This window comes from Carcharhinus amblyrhynchos, chromosome 6, assembly GCF_965287045.1.
Source record: "Carcharhinus amblyrhynchos chromosome 6, sCarAmb.v2.hapA, whole genome shotgun sequence".
NCBI classification, from domain to species: Eukaryota; Metazoa; Chordata; class Chondrichthyes; order Carcharhiniformes; family Carcharhinidae; genus Carcharhinus; species Carcharhinus amblyrhynchos.
In genome coordinates, this window is record NC_137329.1 from 92,172,904 (window position 1) to 92,194,425 (window position 21,522).

Genomic DNA, 21,522 nt, shown 5'->3' on the forward strand with positions numbered 1-21,522 from the left:
GTGTTCCCTTGCATCTGCTGCCCTTGTCTTCTAGTTGGTAGAGGTACATTCAGCAAATTGGCTATACTATGACGCCACAATGAACTGTACCTGCAGGTCCCGCCTTGCAAAAGTGATGGAGAATTGATTCCTCCAGTTCCTGATTGGGTAGCAAGGTGCTGAAATATGTGCTATGTACAGATAATTATTCCATGACAGTCAAGGTCAGCAGCACCATTACTTTTCTGCCTTTTCCTACTTTCAGGCATGCTGCATTTCTGTCCAATAGGAGAAGTATCCTGAAGAATCAATTAAGGTCCTCCTTTTTGCCTTAACTTCCTGCAGCATTATCATTTGTCCAAAGGCTTTATTGCCCTATCCCTTATTCTTACTATACTGTTCTTAGTACTTTGCATATACAAGAAGTATTATGGATTACATGAGGACAATTTCCTTCCTTCTGCTATTCACGATTTATGGCTTAACTAAAACACACCTCTGTTGTTCAATTTCATACAAATATGAAGTTAGAAAATACAAATTGCTTATTATAATTGCTTATTAAACTTTGATCTTTCCTGTCTTAAATGGATTGCACAGTAAGAAGTCTCACAACACAAGGTTAAAGTCCAACAGGTTTATTTGATAGCGTAAGCTTTTGGAGGACTGCCTCTTCATCAGGTGAGTGGAAGTTGTGTTCACAAACAGGGCATATAAAGACACAAACTCAATTTGCAGAATAATGATTGGAATGTGAGTCTTTACAGGTAATCAGGTCTTAAAGGTACAGACAATGTGAGTGGAGAGAGAGTTAAGCACAGGTTAAAGAGATGTGTATTGTCTCCAATCAGGACACTTCGTGAGATTTTGCAAGCCCAGGCAAGTTGTGGGGGTTACAGATAGTGTAACATGAACCCAAGATCCCGGTTGAGGCCGTACTTGTGTGCGGAACTTGGCTATCAGTCTCTGTTCAGTGATTCTGTGTTGTCATGTGTCATGAAAGCTGTCTTGGAGAATGCTTACCCAAAGATCAGAGGCTGAATGCTCGTGACTGCTGAAGTGTTCCCCAACAGGAAGGGAACACTCCCACCTGGAGATTGTCGATTGGTGTTCATTCATCCATTGTCGTAACATCTGCATGGTCTCCCCAGTGTACCATTGCCTCAGGACATCCTTTCCTGCAACGTATCAAGTAGATGACATCAGCTGAGTCGCAAGTATATGTACTGTGGTGGATGGTGTTCTCACATCAGATAATGACATCCATGTTGATGATCTGGCACGTATTGCAGAGGTTGCTGTGGCAGGGTTGTGTGGTGTTGTGGTCACTGTTCTTCTGAAGGGTGAATACTTTGCTGCGGACAATGGTCTGTTTGAGGTTGTGCAGTTGTTTGAAGGCAAGAAGTGGGAGTGAGGATGGCCTTGGCAAGACGTTCGTCTTCAGCGATGACATGTTGAAGGCTCGGGAGAAGATGTCTAGCTTCTGAGAAAGTACTGGATGATAAAGGATACCCTGTCCACCGTGTCCCGTTTTTGTCTTCTGAGGAAGTTGGTGCGGTTTTTCGCTGCGGCGCATCGGAATAGTCGATCGATGAGTTGAGCGCCATATCCTGTTCTTATGAGGGCGTCTTTCAGCATCTGTAGGTGTCTGTTGCAATCCTCCTCCTCTGAGCAGACCCTGTGTATATGGATGGCTTGTCCATAGAGGACGGCTTTTTAACGTGTTTAGGGTGAAAGCTGTAGAAGTGGAGCATTGTGAGGTTATCTGTGGGCTTGCGGTACGGTGAGGTGCTGAAGTGACCGTCCTTGATGGAGATGCGTGTGTCCAAGAATGCAACCGATTCTGGAGAGTAGTCCATGGTGAGTCTGATGGTGGGATGGAACTTGTTGATGTCATCATATAGTTGTTTCAGTGATTGTTCACCATGAGTCCAAAAAAAAATGTCATCGATGTATCCAGTACATAGATCGGTTGAAGGTCCTGTGCGTGAAGAGGTCTTGTTCAAACCTGTGCATGAAGATGTTGGCATACTGAGGTGCAAATTTGGTCCCCATAGCTGTTCTGTGTGTCTGGATGACGACCTGGTTATTGAAGGTGAAGACATTGTTGTCCAGGATGAAGCGGATGAGTTGTAGAATTGCACCTGGAGATTGGCAGTTGCAGCAATGCCGTCGTCGTGGGGGATGTCGGTGTAGAGGGCCGAAACATCCGTTGTGACAGAGAGTGCTCCTGGTTCAACTGCTTCATGTGTGCTGAGTTTCTGCAGGAAGTCCATAGTGTCACGACAGAAGCTGGGGGTTCTTTGTACAGTGGGTTTCAGGATGTCTTCAATGTAGCCAGAGAGGTTCTCACACAGGGTCCCATTGCCTGATACGATGGGACGACTGGGTGTGTTGGCCTTCTGTATCTTTGGGAGGCATTAGAGATGTCCAATGCAGGGAGTAAGTGGGATGACAGCACGGACAGTGCTCTGAAGGTCTGGATCATAATAAAAACTAGATTATCTCTAATGTTACATTTCATAGTTTAAAATTAATTGTTTGGTGATCATAAGAATTTAGGCCTACAATTTTAAAGAAATTTTAAGCTTCTCAGTGCATTTAACTAAACAGTTGCTGTTGCTAATTAGTTATTCCTACGAGGAAGTCTGCTATCTTGTTACATCATGCTCGTCTGTTTTATGCCATCCTTAACACATCCATTGTCACTCATCTGCAATCGCTCTGTGGTGTCCATCATCCAACTGCACCCAGGTCGACCTCACTTTCTGTTGCCTCCCCACTTTAACTTCTAGAAGAATTTTGTGTAACTTTTCAGCTTTGATCAAATGGCTGAAACATTGACATTTTTTTTTCTGGATGCCACATTTCAGGGTTGGTTTTGCTCTTACAATTTCAAACATGTCTTTATTCGCCTTATGGTCTATATCTGAAAGTTGCCTGTGAACAATGTATTTGGATTTTACCCTTGTAATAAATAATTTATTTTAATAACCCAGCAGCAAACACAAAGATAATTACTGATAGGCAACAGTAGGGTATGAAGAACCTTGACCCTTTACAGGGTAAAGAGACTTTGGATGACTGGAATTATCACTTGCTTCACATGGATAAGGATTCAGTATTGTTGTACATGTAATATAAGAGTGGCTATCTTGCCTTACCTACAAGAAGCATTGAATAGGGCAGGAAAAAGGGGGAGCCAAAGAAAACCATCTAAAAGGGAAGGCTTGAACCTAGGGAGAGGCAGAGAAAGATATTTAAAAGCAGTTGCTAAAAAAATGATTTATTTCACTCTTTTATTCTGGAAATTACCTAAGAAAAGAGAAAGTTGCTAAAACATGCACACAAAGATTAGTTACTAATGAAAATAAATGATGCTTATAAAAATAGGAACAGATAAATCTGTATTCAATGCAGACCTAATATGTTTTAAAGTTGAGTTGTTGTGTTGTCTGAAGTGAAGGTCGTGAGGTTGTAGAATTGTCTGTACAGCTGAGATGGGCTTCCACTGTTGAATTTCTGTAGGTTGCTTTAGCAGATGAGCGTAATAGATGGAATCAGGGCTTATAAAGAGAAAAGAAGGTTCCTCATTTCTGTTTTGCAGGTGTGGTATTTAGACCAGTAGCTGCTTTTAGATCCCTTTCTCAGTACTTCACCGGGTTGAAGCCTTTTCTTTTAGATGGTTCTCTGTGAATATGTCTTTTTCCTGCCCTTTTCAATGCCTTTTATAGGTAGGCACAGTAAGATGTCTCACAACACCAGGTTAAGTCCAACAGGTTTATTTGGTATCACAAGCCACTAGCTTTCGGAGCACCGCACCTTCATCAGGTGAGTGGGAGTTCTGTTCACAAACAGGGCATATAAAGACACAAACTCAATTTACAAAATAATGGTTGGAATGTGAGTCTTTATAGATAATCAAGTCTTAAAGGTACAGACATTGTGAATGGAGAGAGGGTTAAGCACAGATTAAAGAGATGTGTATTGTCTCCAGCCAGGACAGTTAGTGAGATTTTGCAACTCCAGGCAAATTGTGACATGAACCCAAGATCCCAGACAAGTCCGTCTTCGTGCGCAGAACCCGGCCACCAGTTTCTGCTCAGCGAAAACTGTGGGTAAAATAGGATAGCCACCCTTATCATATTATCTGTATGACAATGCTTAGTCCCTATCCATGTAAGGCAAGTGATAATTCCAGTCCAGTTATCTGAAGCCTCTTTACCGCCTGCAAAGAGTCAAAATTGTTCACACCCTATAGCTGCCTACCAGTAATTATCTTTTGTGTTTGGAGGTAAAGCCATTGAGTCTACGAGTTTCTGGTTCCCCTTTTGGAACACTCATTAAATTTTAAATGTATACATCCGTGGAATGGATCGAGTGTTTTGGGAGCTAGGGAAAGATAATTGAAATCCACACTTCTTATCTAGTAGCCTGGAGCTATCTAAAGAACAATCTTTAAAATCTGACTAAGCTTTCTCTTTAAATTATGACCTCCAGTCATTTTACTAAAATTTGTAATATCATAACTGTGCAACATTATAAATGTTAACCATACATTTTAACATCCATGTTTCCTATACTTCTACTTTCTTATATCCTTCTGAGGCATACAGGAAAATGATAGCATCTTATAATGTTTTTCCTTGTTACAAGCTTGAATTTTTCTTGATGTTTTCTTGATAATATAGTCTTCATCTTCGTGACATTTCTTCTGGCTATCTTTTTCCTTCTGAACTTGCAACAAATGCATCTACCATCTTTTGGTAAGTTTGTCTATTTTGAACCAATGATTATTACTTGTTCCAGTGTGATTCTATCCACTTCAATCTTCATTCTAATTTATTCTAATGCATTCCTTCCAACTACCATTGTTTCTCTTGTCATTTTGGTGTCCTTTCAAACAATATTTGACCATCTTTGTCATGATCTTTCGGGTCAAACCAAGTAAACAAACTTAAATTACGTTCAGACAAAGAAAAAGGGGGCAGCTCCCCGAAAGGAGGGGGAACGGCCCGAACAGAAACAAAAGGTACAAAGGAAACTTAAGACACGTCAAATCAAAATGTGATTATCGGGGTCTATAAGGCACCTCAGCCCCTTTTTATGCACCCAATATGCCTTTCTTTCTACCTGTCAAAAACTCAACTTTTTGTGTGTAACTCTCATTTTGCGATGCTCTTTCGGAGAGGCAGTACAGACTTGATGGGCCAAATGGCCTCCTCCTGCACTGTAGGGATTCAGTGGGATTCTTTTCTTTTCAAATTCATCACTGTCAGGCATGTTTCTTTTATTTGCCCTTTCTATTATTATTGCTACTTTTTTAACTCCTCAGTATGGATCAGTCTTTTTAGCATTCAGTGTGGATCAGTACGTTTAGTATTCTGTTGTTCAATATTTTTGTACTCTGCGTGGATCAATATTTTAGTATTCAGTGTGTGGTTCAATATTTCAGTACTCAGTATGCTGGATCAATATTTTAGTACTCTGTGTGTGGATCAGTATTTGAGTACTCAGTGTGGCTCAGTATTTTAGTACTCAGTGTATGAATATTTTGTTATTCAGCATGGTTCAGTACTTTTAGTGCACTGCAGGTCAGTATTTTAGTATACAGTATGGATCAATATTTAATATTCTGTGGTTTAGTACTCGGTGTGTTTAGTACTTTGTTAGTACTCTGTGGATCAGTGTGTTTAATTCTCAGTATATTTAGTACTCAGTGGTATTAGTATTCTGTCAGTGAGTTTAACATTCAGTGTGTTTAATGATCAGTGTGTTTAGTACTCTGTGGATCTGTGTTTAGTGATCAGTGCGTTTAGTACTCTGTGGATCAATGTGTTTAGTGCATTTAGTATTCTGTGGATCAGTGTGTTTAGTACTCTGTTGTTGCCTGCCGCTCAGTCTGTTTTAACCCTTATATGGTGGGCAAATAACTTTGAGTAGACGTCTTATTAGTATAACCAATATTTATTTAAACCCACAATCAATAATGACCCACCCGACCAACAATAAGTTATCTTACAGAAAATACTAGAATTTTGAGTCCAATATGAGATCTTTACTTAACTTTGTGTGACTGGCAAGTACCCAAGCAGATATTGGCCTTTATCTGTGTGCTGGTCTTGGTAGTCATCTGTGTAGTCTGGTCCCTTGGTCTGGTACTCTGACTCTGGTTTTCCTTCCTTCGTGTGGTGGCTCTCCTCGTGCTGGCGCTGTTCACCATTGTTGTAGCTTGCTCATGGGGTCAGAGAAAGAAAGAGATTCCTGGTTGCGCAGCACCCTTTATGCCCCGTTTGGTTTCACGCCCCTTTTTGGCCATTGCCAATCAATCGATCAGGACTTGACGACCCTGATTATAAGGGTCCAATCAGGTGCTCCCACACCGATCCCAGCAGCCATGTCTGTAGGTGCTGGAGGCACATAGGTCACTTACCTTCCTCCTAAATAAGGGTTCATGGTGCCCCTATGTCTGGCACACAACCCAGTGTGACCAGAAAGTCTCTTTCATCCTGGAGATGACCCATATCCTGTTTATTCAGTCGTCAGGGTTGCAGCCTGTTTGTCTCTGTCTGTCTTTAAACTAGCCTGTTGGTTTAGCTTCTTGCCCAATTGTCCCAGAGTGCTTTACAAAACACCATTTTAGCTAGCCCATTTTGGCTACACTGTGGATCAGTGTGTTTAGTGCTCTGTGTGTTTAGTAGTCTGTGGATCAGTGTGTTTAGTACTTTGTGGATCAGTGTGTTTGGTACTCAGTACTCTGGATCAGTATGTTTAGTATTGTGTGTTTAGTACTTGGGGTGAGTGTTTAGTGCTCCATGTGTTTAATGCTTTGTGTGTTTAGTACTCTGTGGATCAGTGTGTTTAGTACTCAGTCTGTTTAGTACTCTGGATCAGTGTTTTGTACTCTGTGGATCGGTGTGTTTAGTGCTCTGTATATTTAGTACTCTGTGGATCAGTGTGTTTAGTACTCTGGATCAGTGTGTTCAATACTCAGTTTAGTACTCTGGATCAGTGTGTTTAGTATTGTATGTTTAGTATTCTGTGCATCAGTGTTTAGTACTCTATGGATCAGTGTGTTTAGTGCTCTGTGTTCAATACACTGTGGACCAGTATGTTTAGTACTCTGGATTAGTGTATTTAATACTCTGTGTATTTAGTACTCTGTGGATCCGTGTGTTTAGTACTCTGTGTCACTCAGCCTCTGCTCCTCCCACTGCTGCCTCTGCCCCGGAAGTGCTAGGGGCCGTTGCGCTGCCGCTGGTTCCCTTTGCAAGATGTCGGAGCCGGGCAAGCAGGAGATCAGCTCCATCTTCAAGCGGTTGCGCTCCGTCGCCAGCAACAAGGTGAGGCCGGACAACGGGCGGCCGGAGTTGGGGAGGGAACCGTGTGGCCGGGGCAGGCGGCCGGCCGCGGATCGGGGCTGTGGGTGGGCTGATGGCGGCCTTGGGGCCGGGGCTGGAGTGACACGTCGCACATCGGGGCTGGCCTGGGGCTTGCGGCCTGAGCAGTGGGCAGCGGATGGAGCCGGGGCCGCTGTTAGACACTGGCTGTGGCTGAAAACCAGCCAGGGAACAGTGCTTGCTGTCACACCCAGTCTGTGGCAGGCTTGAGGAAGGGTTTGTGTGGCTTGTCCTCTCCCCTGCTCTGCCAGCTGTTGTGAATTATGATAAGCTGGTTGTAAAATTGAAGAGCAAACCTGCAGGAGTTATTGTGATAAACATTACTGATCATTCCTAAGCTCCCTGTTTTTTTTTGCTGTTGCAATGCATGTGCGTAATGGTTGATTAATTAGACTGAAACCTGCCTTTCTACGTTTTATCTGTTAATAAATAAATGTGACACCGATATCATCCAGGTACATTCGTTTAGTCTGTACAGACACCCCTGACAAACGTTTTCTGAACTTCTGCTGTGTTGCCATTTTACGCTTTAAAATACATTTCGTGCTGCGTGTACCAGCTGTTGTCTGATAATGTACGAATATTTTGCTGAATTTTTAACTTTAATGTTGCATTTAATTATCTTTAAAGTAATGTCTCTTTTTGCAATTAAAAACCCGTATAGGTTTCTCAATACTGAATACAATGAAATCTGTCGATTGTAAGCCTGTTTAAATTTGTGTGGTGTAGTATCAATATTGACATTTCCAGTAGATACAAGGTCACCTGTTTAAAAAAATTGCACGTTTCCCATTGTATAACCAAGAAGCCATGAAGACTATGGAGAACCAAGTTTCCCTTCCAGTTAGGGTAACCTCTGTGGCCCCTACCTTGGGAATGCAAAAGGAAGGTCATGTTTCATCTCCCAGTTCACTGATTTCTGGTGGAAAATGTGGACGTTAGGCACAAATAAATGGCTGTAATGTGTTCCTCTAGTCAATATCTGCAAGCACACTTCATTGTCAATAAACTCTTAATAAACGCAAGGAATGGCTTATTTGGACGAAATTGTAGTGGACTGCCAGCACTTTGGAGTCATATGCCCAGGTCATGATGAGAAAAGAAATGGATTAGGATGGATGGGGTGAAATCTAGTTATGTCTGTGAATTTAGGATTGATGCAAAGGTGCACTTATCAGCTTGGATTCTTTGATGTATTTTGTTGAAGGGATTTCTAGACTGCTAACCACTCAGTATTAAGTTGCCCCTCAGCAACAACGAATCGCAAATTTCCCTAAATTAGGATTTAAGTCAAATGAGTCTTGAATTTTATTTTCCATTGGTTAATAATATGGAACAGAAACTTGTATAGCAGAGGGGAGGAGTCTCAGCTGAATGTATTAGGTCAGTTGCAAAAAAGGCCTGTTTGGGCTGGGCACCCTTCAAAATCAATGGAACCAAAAGGGCTTGAAAGATGTTTTGTTAGACAAAAATAATTCTGAGCTGCTTTATGTTCTAAAATATAACTGAAGATGTGATTTTTTTTGAGGACAACCCCAGCCTCAATCAAGAGGCCCTTGAAAAAAGTTTTATTCCTCAGAATCTGGTGTTTGGGAAGTGGAATGGAGAAATTACAATTTGTTCATTCTAGGTTTTTTAAGTAGCTTCACCTTCAAAAAGATAATCTCTCATTACAATTCAATCAAGGTATTGCACAAATTAAGTAAATTGCCATTCTCTTATTTGATGCTGTGGACTAAGATTGGGGGAACAGTATTTTCTGTATTTCTTTCACAGATGTTGTAAGACCCGAGTTTTGCCAGCATTTTCTGATTTCAAATTTCCAACATTTGCAGGGTTTTGCTTTTGATTTGTGTGTAATGCTCTTGTAATTGCTGAGCAGAAGCTAAGTAGTTCCCTGAGGAAGGAAGGTAGATTTGGTCAATAACCACAGGCTTGGAAAATTCTGGCTCAGTCTGGTGAGCACTTGGTTTTTGCACGTGGTTTGGAGAGGGAAAAAAGAGAAACTTTATTACCCCAATGAACAATTTTTAATACAAATTGCAATGATTTCATTTGATCACTGACATCAGGGTATAGATTACAAAAGCAGAGAGGTCATGATGGAGTTGTATAGAATTTTGAGGCCACAGCTGGAATACTGTGTGAAGTTCTGGTCGCCACATTATACAAAGGATGTGAATACACTGGAGGGGGTGCAGAGGAGCTATGCTGTCTGGGTGAAACATTTAAGTTATGAAAAGAGATTGGAAAGGCTTGGGTTGCTCTCGTTGCAGCAGAGAAGACTGACGTGCGACCTGATTGAGGGGCATGGACACGCTGGATAGGGAGTAGCCGTTCCCCTTAGTTGATGCGTCATTTACGAGGGGACACAAGTTAAAAGTGAGGGGTGGGAGGTTTAGGGGGGGATTTGAGGAAAAATCTTTTTTACTCAGAGGGTGGTGACGGTCTGGAACGCACTGCCTGAGAGGGTGCTGGAGGCGGGATGCCTCACATCCTTTAAAAGTAACTGGATGAGTACTTGGCACGCCGTAATGTTCAAGGCTATGGGCCAAGTGCTGGCAGGTGGGTTTAGGTGAGGCAGGTCAGGGCTTTCCATGCGTTGATGCAGACTTGATGGGCTGAAGGGCCTCCTCTGCATTGTAGTATTCTGTGACTAATTCAGGGTTATTCTTTAGTGTGGTCCAATAGAAAAATGAGCTTAAGGTCTGTATAACAATTGCATGGGCATAATCTTCCACAAGCACAGTTTGTACTGTCATAGAAAAAGCACTTAATTCCTTTGAAGGAGAGATGCTTGCTGACTAGGGCATTTTGGCCATCTATTCCAAAGCACAGTTGAAACCAATTACTGTGAATTCTGGGCAAGGTACAGGATATATATATATATATATATATATATAATTGCATATTTTTATGTGCATATGTTGGAATGCATATTAGTTTTGTGGATATGTGTACTGCATATTTTATGTACTAATGTTGGGGTGTTTATGTAGTTTTGATTTTGATGCTATAGATGGCTTAAGCAAAAGATGTCAACAGAAGGAGACAGTTGGAATTTGACCATTTGAGTTTTGTATCACTGGGACATCAATGAATGCATTTCAGACTTTGTTATCTAGCTGAAAATTTTAAAGGTGAAGGAGTAACAAAAGTAGTGTCATTGGAAGTATGTGCCCTTTCTAACTTTTTAAATTTGAGCCAAACCAGCAGTAGGATTATTTGAGAGTTCATTAAGTATATTGAAAAATAATTAGAAGTGAATTTCCAGGGATCTTGTAGTATATATTAATCGCAACGAATCTAAACTGTTCATGTATTTTTGTGTATTTTACAGTTTTGACATCCGATCTGGAAATCCCAATATGATTTCTTAACGTTGGTCAAACCTCACTTTCCTGTGCTTAAAATCCCTCGGAATATCAGATGCCAGATTGGGTTAGATTTGATTTACTGAAGTCAAGGTTAAAATTGTACGCTAGTACTGTATCACAGAGTGAGAGCTCCAGATTTTGATGGCAGTCACATGTAAAGAAAGAATGATGCCTCTTGACCACTCAACACTATGTTGGATTGTTCCATGCTTTCATACCACTTCAAATTGTTTTCTCCCTTTCAAACAAAAGCCATATGTAATACCTTGATTTCTAAATTAATAATAAGCAATTAACTCTGTTCTGCATGTCTAAAATTCACTTTTCACCAGTGTATGCATGTCACTACATTCTGAGTTAGAAAGGGGAAGCTTGATGATTATATTGCACCACACACTCCTTTGGTTACAACAACAGCAACATGTGCTTTTAACGTAATTAAATATTCCAAGCCACTTCACATGAGTCCTTAAAACAAGTTATGATACATAGCTACATAGGACATATTGCTCCAGATAACCAAAAGCGTGGTCAGAGAGGTAGACTTTGAGTGTTTAGAGGCAAGTTTAAAATAGGCTGAGTATTGGCAAGGTGTAGAGAGGGTATTTCAGAAGTTGAGGCTGCGGCAGCTGAAGGCACAGCCACCAAAGGTGGTGTGATTAAAATCGGGGATTCCCAAGAAGTCAGAACTTGAGGAGTGTAGATTTCTCAGAGGCTTGTGCAACCGAGGAAGTTGATAGAGATGGGGAGCTGGGAACCATGGAGAAATTTGAAACTAAGGACGAGAATTTCAAAATTAAGGTGTTGCTTGAAGCCAATGTAGGTAAGTGAACGCAGAGGTGATAGGGGGATAAAACTTGATGCAAATTAAGACAACACACTGGAGTTCTGGGTGACTTCAAGTTAACAGAGGGTAAAACATGGTGACCACCAGAATGGTGGAGGATGTTAGAATAGTCAAATCTAGATGTATCAAAGGTTATACTGAGGATTTCATCAGCAGATGAGCTGAGATGGGGGTGAAGTCAAGTGGTGTTATGGAGGTGGAAATAGGAGGTCTTAGTGATGGCACAGATATGGGATCTGAAGCTCATCTCGGAGTGAGATGTGACACCAAGGCCAAGGACAGACTGTTGCAGGGAGAAGGATGGAATCAGTGGGTAGGGAATGGAATTTGGAGCAGGGACCAAAAACAATGGCTTCAATCTTCTTAATACTAAATTGAAGGTAAGCCAGAAAGCAACATGGCAAGAGAATAAGTAGAGTAATTCTTCAGCACCAAAAAGAAGACAAATTCTTTTATTTGGCATACTCTAATTAGCAGAAGCTAAACTTTAACTCTATAATTCAGTGATATTAGGAAATATGAAGTTTCTGATATTAGTTATGTGGCTAATATCTTCCTAGCAGTTGTATGGAGTGATCAGCATTATTGTACTAATGACAATTTTTCAGTTTTGTCTTTTAGTTAAATATATCACACTGTGGATGCAGAAATGAGTTGGGATTCTATATTTGTTTTGGAATAACTATAATGAACTTCTTTTCACCTCGTGATCTATAAATATGGCAGTCACTAGTTGAGTTAATTCAACTAACAAACTAGGTCATATTTAAGACTTTCTGGCTAAATGTTATATCATAGTCTTGTTAACTTTTAGACATGTAAACTACATTTGTTATACCCTCATTTTTGTGATCAATTTCTTTTAAAACTGATAGTGGAGTCAAAGATGATCATGGTGTGAAATAACCACATAGAGATCAGACCACATGATGTGCACAGGGTGAGGATCGGAGCAGGGTGGTGGTGGTGCGGGGTGGGGGGGGTGGTGATGAGCAGTGTTACAACCTAGACTCAACGGGTTTGGCCATCATTTGTCAGTATCCTGTATTACATGTGATATTACACAAGGTATCATGTGAATGTTATTTAGATACCAACAAGACAGTTGCTTGAAATAGAGGCTAACAGCTGCTGCAAACCCACCAGTCTGATGTGTCATGGTTACCGTTAAAATAGAATGTTATAACCCCAGAAGGAGACTGTTCAGCCCATTCTCTCATGTTAGCTCTTTGAATGGGTGGTTCTCTTAGTCCAATTTCCCTGCCTTTTCCTGGGTATGTTAACAATATTCTTTCCCAAATAGTTGTCCATTCTCTTCTCAAAAGCTATTCGGCTTTCACCAAATTTTCTAGCGATCTTTACACAAAAAAAATTTCCGCCCTTCTTTGGCTTCTTTTGATGATGATCTTAACCCTAATCAGTTCTTGATGTATTGAGCTATGAAAATTATTTTCTCCCATTTTCACTGTCAAAGCCTAACTAATTTTAAACACCTCTATCCCACTTCCTCTTCATCTTCCCTCACTAATGAAAGGACAGTAAGAAGTCTCACAACACCAGGTTAAAGTCCAACAAGTTTACTTGGTAGCAAAAGCCACTTGGTGGCTTTTAAACATAGAACATTACAGCATTGTACAAGCCCATTGGCCCTCAGTGTTGTGCCAAGCTATGTCTAATCCCAAGATCAAGCTGTCCTCTCCCTGTAATTCTGGAGTGTTCCACATGCCTATCCAATAACCGCTTGAAAGTTCCTAAAGTGTCTGACTCCACTATCACAGCAGGCAGTCTATTCCACACCCCAACCACTCTGAGTAAAGAATCTACCTTGGACATCCTTCCAATATCTCCCACCATGAACCTTATAGTTATGCCCTCTAGTAATAGCTACATCCACCCGAGGAAATAGTCTCTGCGCATCCACTCTATCTATCCGTCTCATCTTATAAACCTCTAAGTTGCCTCTCATCCTCCTTCACTCCAAAGAGAAAAGCCCCAGCTCCCTCAACCTTTCCTCACAAGACCTACCCTCCAAACCAGGCAGCATCCTGGTAAATCTCCTCTGCACTCTCTTCAATGCTTCCACATCCTCCTTATAATGAGGTGACCAGAACTGCACACAATATTCCAAATTTGGTCTCACCAACGTCCAGTGTAATTGCAGCATAACCCCGCGGCTCTTAAACTCAAACCCCCTGTTAATAAACGCTAACACGCTGTAAGCCTTCTTCACGGCTCTATCCACTTGAGTGACAACCTTCAGAGATCTGTGGATATGAACCCCAAGATCTCGGTGTTCCTTAAAACCCTGCCTCCGACCCTGTAATCTGCATTCAAATTTGTCCTACCAAAATGAATCACCTTGCCCTTATCAGGGTTAAACTCCATCTGCCATTTTTTGGCCCAGTTCTGCATCCTATCAATGTCTCTTTGCAGCCTGCAAGAGCCCTCCACCTCATCTGCTACTCCACCAATTTTGGTGTTGTCAACAAATTTACTAACCCACCCTTCAGTTCCTTCTTCCAAGTCACTAATAAAAATCACAAAAAGCAGAGGACCCAGCACTGACCCCTGTGGTACACCGCTGGTAACTGGCCTCCAATCTGAAAATTTTCCCTCCACCACCACACTCTGCCTTCTATGATACAGCCAGTTACTGATCCAATTGGCCAAATTTCCTTCTATTGCACACCACCTTCATGAGCCTATCATGGAGAACCTTATCAAACGCCTTACTAAAATCCATGTATATGACATCAACTGCTCTACCTTCGTCCACACACTTAGTTACCTCTCAAAGAATTCAACCAAATTTGTAAGGTAGCTTTTGCTATGGAATAAACCTGTTGGACTTTAACCTGGTGTTGAGACTTCTTACTTGTTTACCCCAATCCAATGCCACATCTCCACCTAATGAAAGGACTCATTGTCCTTAATCACTCCTTGTAACTATAGCATTTCAGCTCTGGTACTATCTTAGTAAATTTTCTCTACATTCTCTCTCTCTCTGGCCTTGGTATCTTTCTTAACTCCAGACGCTCAACAAAGCAACATGCATTTATATAGCACCTGTAACATAATGAACACTTCACAAATATTATGTAGCAAATTTTGGAACAGAACCATATATATTAGGGCAGATGGACAAAAATGCAGTCAAAGAAGTTTGTTTCAAGGAGAGTCTTAAAGAGAGTTTTAGGATGGAATTACAGAGGCTGGGGCAGCCAAAAGCGTGGTCACTAATGCTCGGGGCCAAAAATAGATCAGTGCAGTTATCTCTGGGCTGTGGGGCTGGAGAAGATTAGAGATAAAGATGGATGAAGTTATGGTGGGATTTGCAAAAAAAATACAAATTTTAAAATTGAGGCATTACTTACAGTGGAAACCACTAAGTCAGTGAGCGCAGAGGTGATGAGCGAATGGAATTTGGCGCAAGTAAGGCGATAGACCCCAGAGCTTTGGATGACCTTAAGTTTACAGAGGCTAGAATGTGGGACAGCAGCCAGAAGAGTATTGGAATACTAAAGGCTAGAGAAAACAAAGATATCCATGGGGGTTTCAGTGGCTGGAGTAAGCCAGTGAAAAGCAGGAACAGCCAGTCTTAGTGATAGCACAGAAATGTGCTCAGGTTCATCTCATCCTAAGATGACACCAAAGTTGTGAACAATATTTTAACTCTGATCTAACTCCTTGCTTGGATTGATTTAGGATTTCTCCTTTTGAATCCTTTGCCCCTATTTATAAAGCCTAAGTTCCCAAATACTTCCTTTGAACAACTTTTTAAAATTGCTTTATTTTTAAAGTTAGTGCGTAAGCCTGTTAGTTTCTGTACTCCTCTTAAAATGTTATCATGCAATATAAATTTTATCTGATATCTATCTGCCCAATCTCCTATCCTCCTGAATGAATAACAAAATAGAAAGTAACTTCCAGTTCTGGTATAAATAATAAATTAGTGTGGAAAGCAAGTTATTTTCCCCATTTTCTGCTCCTCTTGTAGCTCACCCCAGTGTGGAGGTCTGGACAATGAGTGTTGATAAACTTTTAATCATATCTTGGAGAACATCATGAAAAGATAATTAATCTGGTTTTGCAGTGAACAAGCTTGAAATTTGAAAATTCATATTGAATAGGTTGAGCCTTCTTTTAAAAATATATACTTTGGGACACAGTTTGAGTCACATTGTCCTATGTCAGCTAGCAATACTTTCAGTTTATCTTCATGATTATCAACATGGTTTCTGAAGATTTAAAAAGAATTCTGTTTTGAAAGGCACCTACTTCAGGCAGGGTATTCCACCTGTTCCTATTTCACTGGATAGCATTGATGCATTCCAATGGATTCCCCCATTGCTTTGACGAGTGTTCAGCAAAACAGTAGTCTTGATTTGCATAACCCATTGTAAATACTATATATGAAGTCAGTGTTGGCAGGGTGGATGAAAGCATTGGCTTTCAGTGGGCTCCCTTCTCCTAAAGGCACTTGACTCCTGCCTCCCCAAATGTCAGAATTGCTTGATGAGAGAGACTTCTCCATTTGGGTCTGTCCAGGATTGTTTTTTTTCTCATGTATTGGGATCTAGCTTGCAAGATGAGGTTGGTTTTCACATAGTCTTGTATTTAATTTTGGGATGTTTTGTGTTGTGGGCTTCTGTGCTCGGCTGGCTGTAGAGTATGGCCTTTGGGATGCAAGAATCCTCCATGCAAGCTGCATGACAGACCTAATGAAACTAAGCTCTGATTAACAGGCTCTTGATGCCAGGTTTGTAGCACTCTGCAAGAAGCTTGATGCTGGAGAATTTGTCTTACCTCCTGATCTTGCAAATAGATCGAAAACAGTGGAATTGGAATGCTTCTAGTTGCTTTATGTGATGCCAGTAAGTTTTCCAAATCTCGCACCTGTGAAGAAGTGATGTAAGAACCATTGTCTTGTAGACTTTGAACTTTGTTCTGAGACAAACTCCACGCTGTTTCCAAACTCTGAGTAAGCCTACAAAACACTGAGCTTGCTTTTTCCAGGCAATAGTTGATTTAATCACCCAGCATAGCGTTATTAGAAAGAATAGTCCCGAGAAAGCAAAACTTCTGTGCTGAATGGAGGGCTATGTTACTGATGGTGGCTGTTGGGCCAAGATCTCTTGTCGTCTTAACACTTTAGCCTGACAAGTTTTATGAGAATAAGACAAAATAGTCAACAACCAGCTAAATGTCCTCTGGGGGGCAGTCATATACGATCAAGAGAGTAGCTGTTCTGTAACATTTCTTGAAAGTCTTGTTCCTTTGCAAATTGAAAAGGTTGCCATCTGTCCTGATTTGACTGTGTACTCTGAGTGCATTCTGGAGCATGACTAAGTAGTAACTGGCAAATGGAGCTGGAGCCAATGCATAGGCTTGCTTGATGTACCACTTTACGTCATACTGGCCATCATGACATTGTGAAATGAGGGAATGACATATCTTGTCAGGGCAGCCATATTTGTACAGAGCATTCCATAGGCTTTCTCCGTTTACCATGCTAAACACCCTGGTCAGGTCAGTCAGCACCATCCAGAGGACCATCTTCTGTTTGTGGGACTCTCTTGAATTTGACGTGCTACAAAGATCATGTCCACTGTTCCCTGTACTGCACAAAAGCCACACTGTGATCTACATATGCCTGGGTTCGGTTGGGTCACTGCCTGTGTGGAGTTTGCATTTCTCCTTGTGTCTGTATGGGTTTCCTCCCGTGTCCCAGTTTCCTCCCACATCCAGAGATGTGCCGGTTAGGTTGATTGGCCAAGCTAAAATTGCCCCATGGTGTCCTGAGATGCTTGGGTTAGAGGGATTAGCGGGTAAATATGTAGGGATACGAGGGTAGGGCCTGGATGGGATTGTGGCTGGTGCAGACTCAATGGGCCAAATAGCCTGTTTCTGAACTATAGCGTTTCTGTGTTTCTATGATTCTATGCTGAATCAGTGAGATATGTGACAATCGATTAACACTAACCCTTGCAAGAATTATTTCTGCTGTTGAAAGTCATACTCTACAATGATTGTCACAGATGGACTTTCTCCCTTTCCATTCCATTTATACAAGTGAGTTATAGAAACATTCTTGTAGTTCTGGTGCACAGAGCCCTGATTCCAAATGTGCAGAAGAGACTAATGTGTTTGCTACCTACATGTGTCCCTTTGTACTGAAATGCTCTGGGTGGGATATCATCAATTCCTGAAGACTTGCAACTTGACTTCTGCTTGAGAAAGATCGAGAGCAAACTCTTCAGAGTGTGGTGCTGTGGAAGTGACTGATTGGTATCATTGCGTATTGGATTGTTGATTTTGGAGATTACTGAAGTACTTTGTCCAATGAGAGAGAATCTTCTGTCCATTTGTTTGGAACTAATTGTCATTGGATGAGAGGATGTATGTCATACTTCTGGGTTTTGGGGCCATAGACTGATGAACCCTTGTGTAGAGCCTTCAGGTAGTTTCTGTCAGCAGATGCTTGAAGCTCATCAGCCTTGTTTTCCCACTGTTGATTCTTCATCTCTGTTTTGCCTGATGGTATCTGGCATACTTTGCTGGTAATTTCTTATCAGCTATTTAAGATCTATAAGTATCATGCAGTTTGTCTTGAAGACTTGATGCTCTTTTTTTAGTAAAATCTAGGACCTCTGAAGCCATGTTGCAAATAACATCCTTTTGCATTTTCCAAGAGTCTTCAATGGCAGTGTTGTCCTTTGGGATACCAGGAATTCTTATGGTTAGTTTGTGTTCCAGTTCTTGTCTCTTGGCCATATCTTGAATAACAGTTACATCAACAGTTACTTCACTTCTTTTGGCTTGACTCTATGCAGCAGCACCTACAATTTTATCTTGAAAGATTCAATACCCCTGATAATCCAATGGTCAGATCTAATTCCACACCTCTATGGTAGTGGATAGAATGCACATCCTTGAGATCTCTGTGTCACAAAATAATGTAGCCCACATGTGCCAGTATTTGGATCTGGGGTGCATTCATACTGTTTTCAGTTTGCCTACTTGCTGTGATGATTAGTCAAACTCTCTGCAATTAAGGAGCAGACCATTGAGTATGCTCTGCCAATATTATAGTGTTCTCACACTCCATTCAATGTGCTGCCCACTCAGACAATTAATATTGCAATTGAACTTGAATATTGCTGAAAGAGATATGCTTTTTAAGCTTTTCATCTTGCACTTACCAGGACAGTTGCAAGATTACCATCAGTAAAGAGACCGACAATATATTCTGCATGAGAGAAGAGTGCTGCTTAGTTGTCAAGTGTACTCTGATAGTGTTTTTGCCAAAGAACAGTAAACAGTCAGGATGCCAGCTTGATGCTGAAATCAGGCACATCAAAGCCATCTGTGGGATAATGGCTGTCCTGATCAGATCGTTGTCGCTCTGTTGTGCAAACTCATGAATGGCTGAATTATGAATGCCCAGCCTTAGATTACCCTGGAAGGTTAAGGTATCTCAAAAATTTGAGCAATAGGAGAAAATGCAGCAGCACTCTCCACTAACAGGATGCTGCTGTCAAGCCAAAAGGATGTTCTGCTCATCAACAAATGAGTAATATGATATAAGAATTTCAGTGCTGGTATGATGCCAGGTATGTAGGCCATACATTTCCAAGAACTGGCAAATTGCCTCAAGTAGTACGTAGCTTCATATGTTCGCATCAGGCAAAGTGCTGACCATACTCAAGCAGCCTGTGCTTGCAAAATTCAAAACGTATTGTTCAACATTAGATGTAATTCCACAACTGGACAACACTTGCTAACCAATCTTGGTTGTGCTAAGAATTACATTGAAAACTCAACCTAAAATTATCAGTTGGGCTTGAACATAGCTCACTTATTCATGCTAGAAATATTTAGTGTTCTGTCCTTTGCAGATAGAGAAGCATGTCCATGCATGCACCTTTTTCAACTAAACAAAAGCTTGAGGTTAGCCTTACCTGGTGTATTCCCCATGACATGCTTTGACCAATTGGAGTTGAGCTTCTTGGTTTGAATTTGAACAAAAGCTTGTCAGTTAACTCTTCCCTGCTGCATTTTCCATGGTAGACCTCTACCGATCAGAGTCCAACCAATCAGTACTTTCTTCTTGGGCATTATGAATTGTAGTTTCTTTTACTATTGGTAGTCGTGCAAATCTGTCTTAATGAGTGAAAGATTAGAAGCTTAGACAGCATGTCCCTTTTTCGCCATGGAATGGATCTTTGATCTCATCTGTATGTTAGAGCAAAGGTGCTAATGAGTGTTTAAGTCTGGTCAGTAAGTAGCATGCAACAAAGTGTCATGAATCACTTCTCCTAGGAAGTGAGTCAAGCTTGTGTGTCTGTTTAGATTGAATAGCAAAACCCATGTCTAATGGGTGGTGCAATGGTTAGCACTGCTGCCACACAGCTCCAGGTACCCGGTTCGATTCTGGACATGGTTAACTGTCAACGTGGGGTTTGAATATTGTCCCTGTGTCTGTATGCATGCCCTCCGGGTGCTCCGGTTTCCTCATTGTAACCAAAGACATTAGGTAGATTAGCCATGGTAAATGCACGAGGTTACGGGGATAGCGTTGAGGTTGGCCTGGGTAAGATGCTCTTAAGAGAGTTGGTGCAGACTTGATGGGCTGAGTGGCCTCCTTCTGCACTGTTGGGATTCTGTGTTGACCTTTGGGGCTGGTCCTTGGACTTGCCAGCCCAGTAGCCTGCACCAGCCTCTTCAAGTAGAGTCCTCAATTTGCTTTGCTTAGGATAGCTATGTCAATGCTGTATCCATCCAGCATTCTGACTGAGAGCGCTGTACTATGCTCCGGTCTCATACTGTGATCTGGAAGTGTTGATATTCCATGAATCAAGCTTCAATAACTCATAGTCTTAATCATGGCATTTTGACTGCAGTGAATGATGATGATCAGCTGGGAGTAGTAAACTGGCAGCTGCAGAAGAGAGCAGACTGTGTTTAGAGTTCCTTTTCTTCCCCATCCCCATTGCTGTACCTGGAAAGGTCTGCTCTGCCACTTCAGGAAAATGTGAACACCACATTTGCCCTGATCTATGGAGAGTTACTGTCACCCTGAGGCTGCCTATATGCATCTCCTCTCTCTCCCTGTTGTTGCTTTCTCATTGCCACAGGGCTTGGTATGCCTGATGTTTTGGTTGATTAGTTGCAGAGCAGCCAGCATGTTGAGTATAGCTGAGTGGGTAAAGTTTATGCAGCGTCTCCTCCACTTGCTCGCCCAAAGCAGTTGGTGGTACATTTGATGCAATGCAGGTATGATTTTGGAGTTGTCTTCTCCTAGATGAGCCCTTGACATGGCTGTCTAAGTCGTTAGCACTATTTGTGATCTTCCACAATGTCAGTTAATCTGAATTTTATTGTTAACCCATAGCTGGAGGTTTTGAAGTCAGAGGTTTTTTTTACCTTCTAGATAGACTGTCAGTAAGTTTGATGAGCCTTACCAAGGCGTTGGACTGGAGTAAACACAGTAAGAAGTCTCAATACCAGGCTAAAGTCCAACAGGTTTATTTGGTAGCAAAAGCTACTAGCTTTCAGAGCGCTGGCTGCCCCTTTGTCAGGTGAGTAGGAGATCTGTTCACAAACAGGGCATAAAAAGACACAAACTCAATTTACAGAATAATGATTGGAATGTGAGTCTTTACAGCAAATAAAGTCTTAAAGATACAGACAATGTGAATGGGGAGAGAGAGTTAAGCACAGGTTAAAAAGATGTGAATTGTCTCCAGACAGGGCAATTAGTGAGATTTTGCAAGTGCAGGCCAAGTCGTGGGGGTTACAGATAGTGTGACATGAACCCAAGATCCTGTTGATTTTATGTTGGGGAAGGTAGGACGGATGACTAAAAGCTTGCTCAAGGAGGTAGATTTGGGGACTTCCTTGGAGGAACAAAGTGAGG

General features: G+C 41.5%; 1 protein-coding gene across 4 annotated transcripts in view; it reads left to right on the forward strand.

Moving 5' to 3' along the window:
* The first annotated feature begins 7,188 nt into the window (after positions 1–7,188).
* Positions 7,189–21,522, forward strand: part of LOC145344104 (ADP-ribosylation factor GTPase-activating protein 3-like) — a 57,441-nt gene continuing 43,107 nt past the window's right edge. For all 4 annotated transcript variants that reach the window (XM_080190940.1, XM_080190941.1, XM_080190939.1 and 1 more), the window contains exon 1: positions 7,189–7,322. In XM_080190940.1, coding sequence (XP_080047066.1) covers positions 7,254–7,322 — 69 coding nt within the window. In that variant the 5' untranslated portion in view covers positions 7,189–7,253. The remainder of the gene's footprint in view (positions 7,323–21,522) is intronic.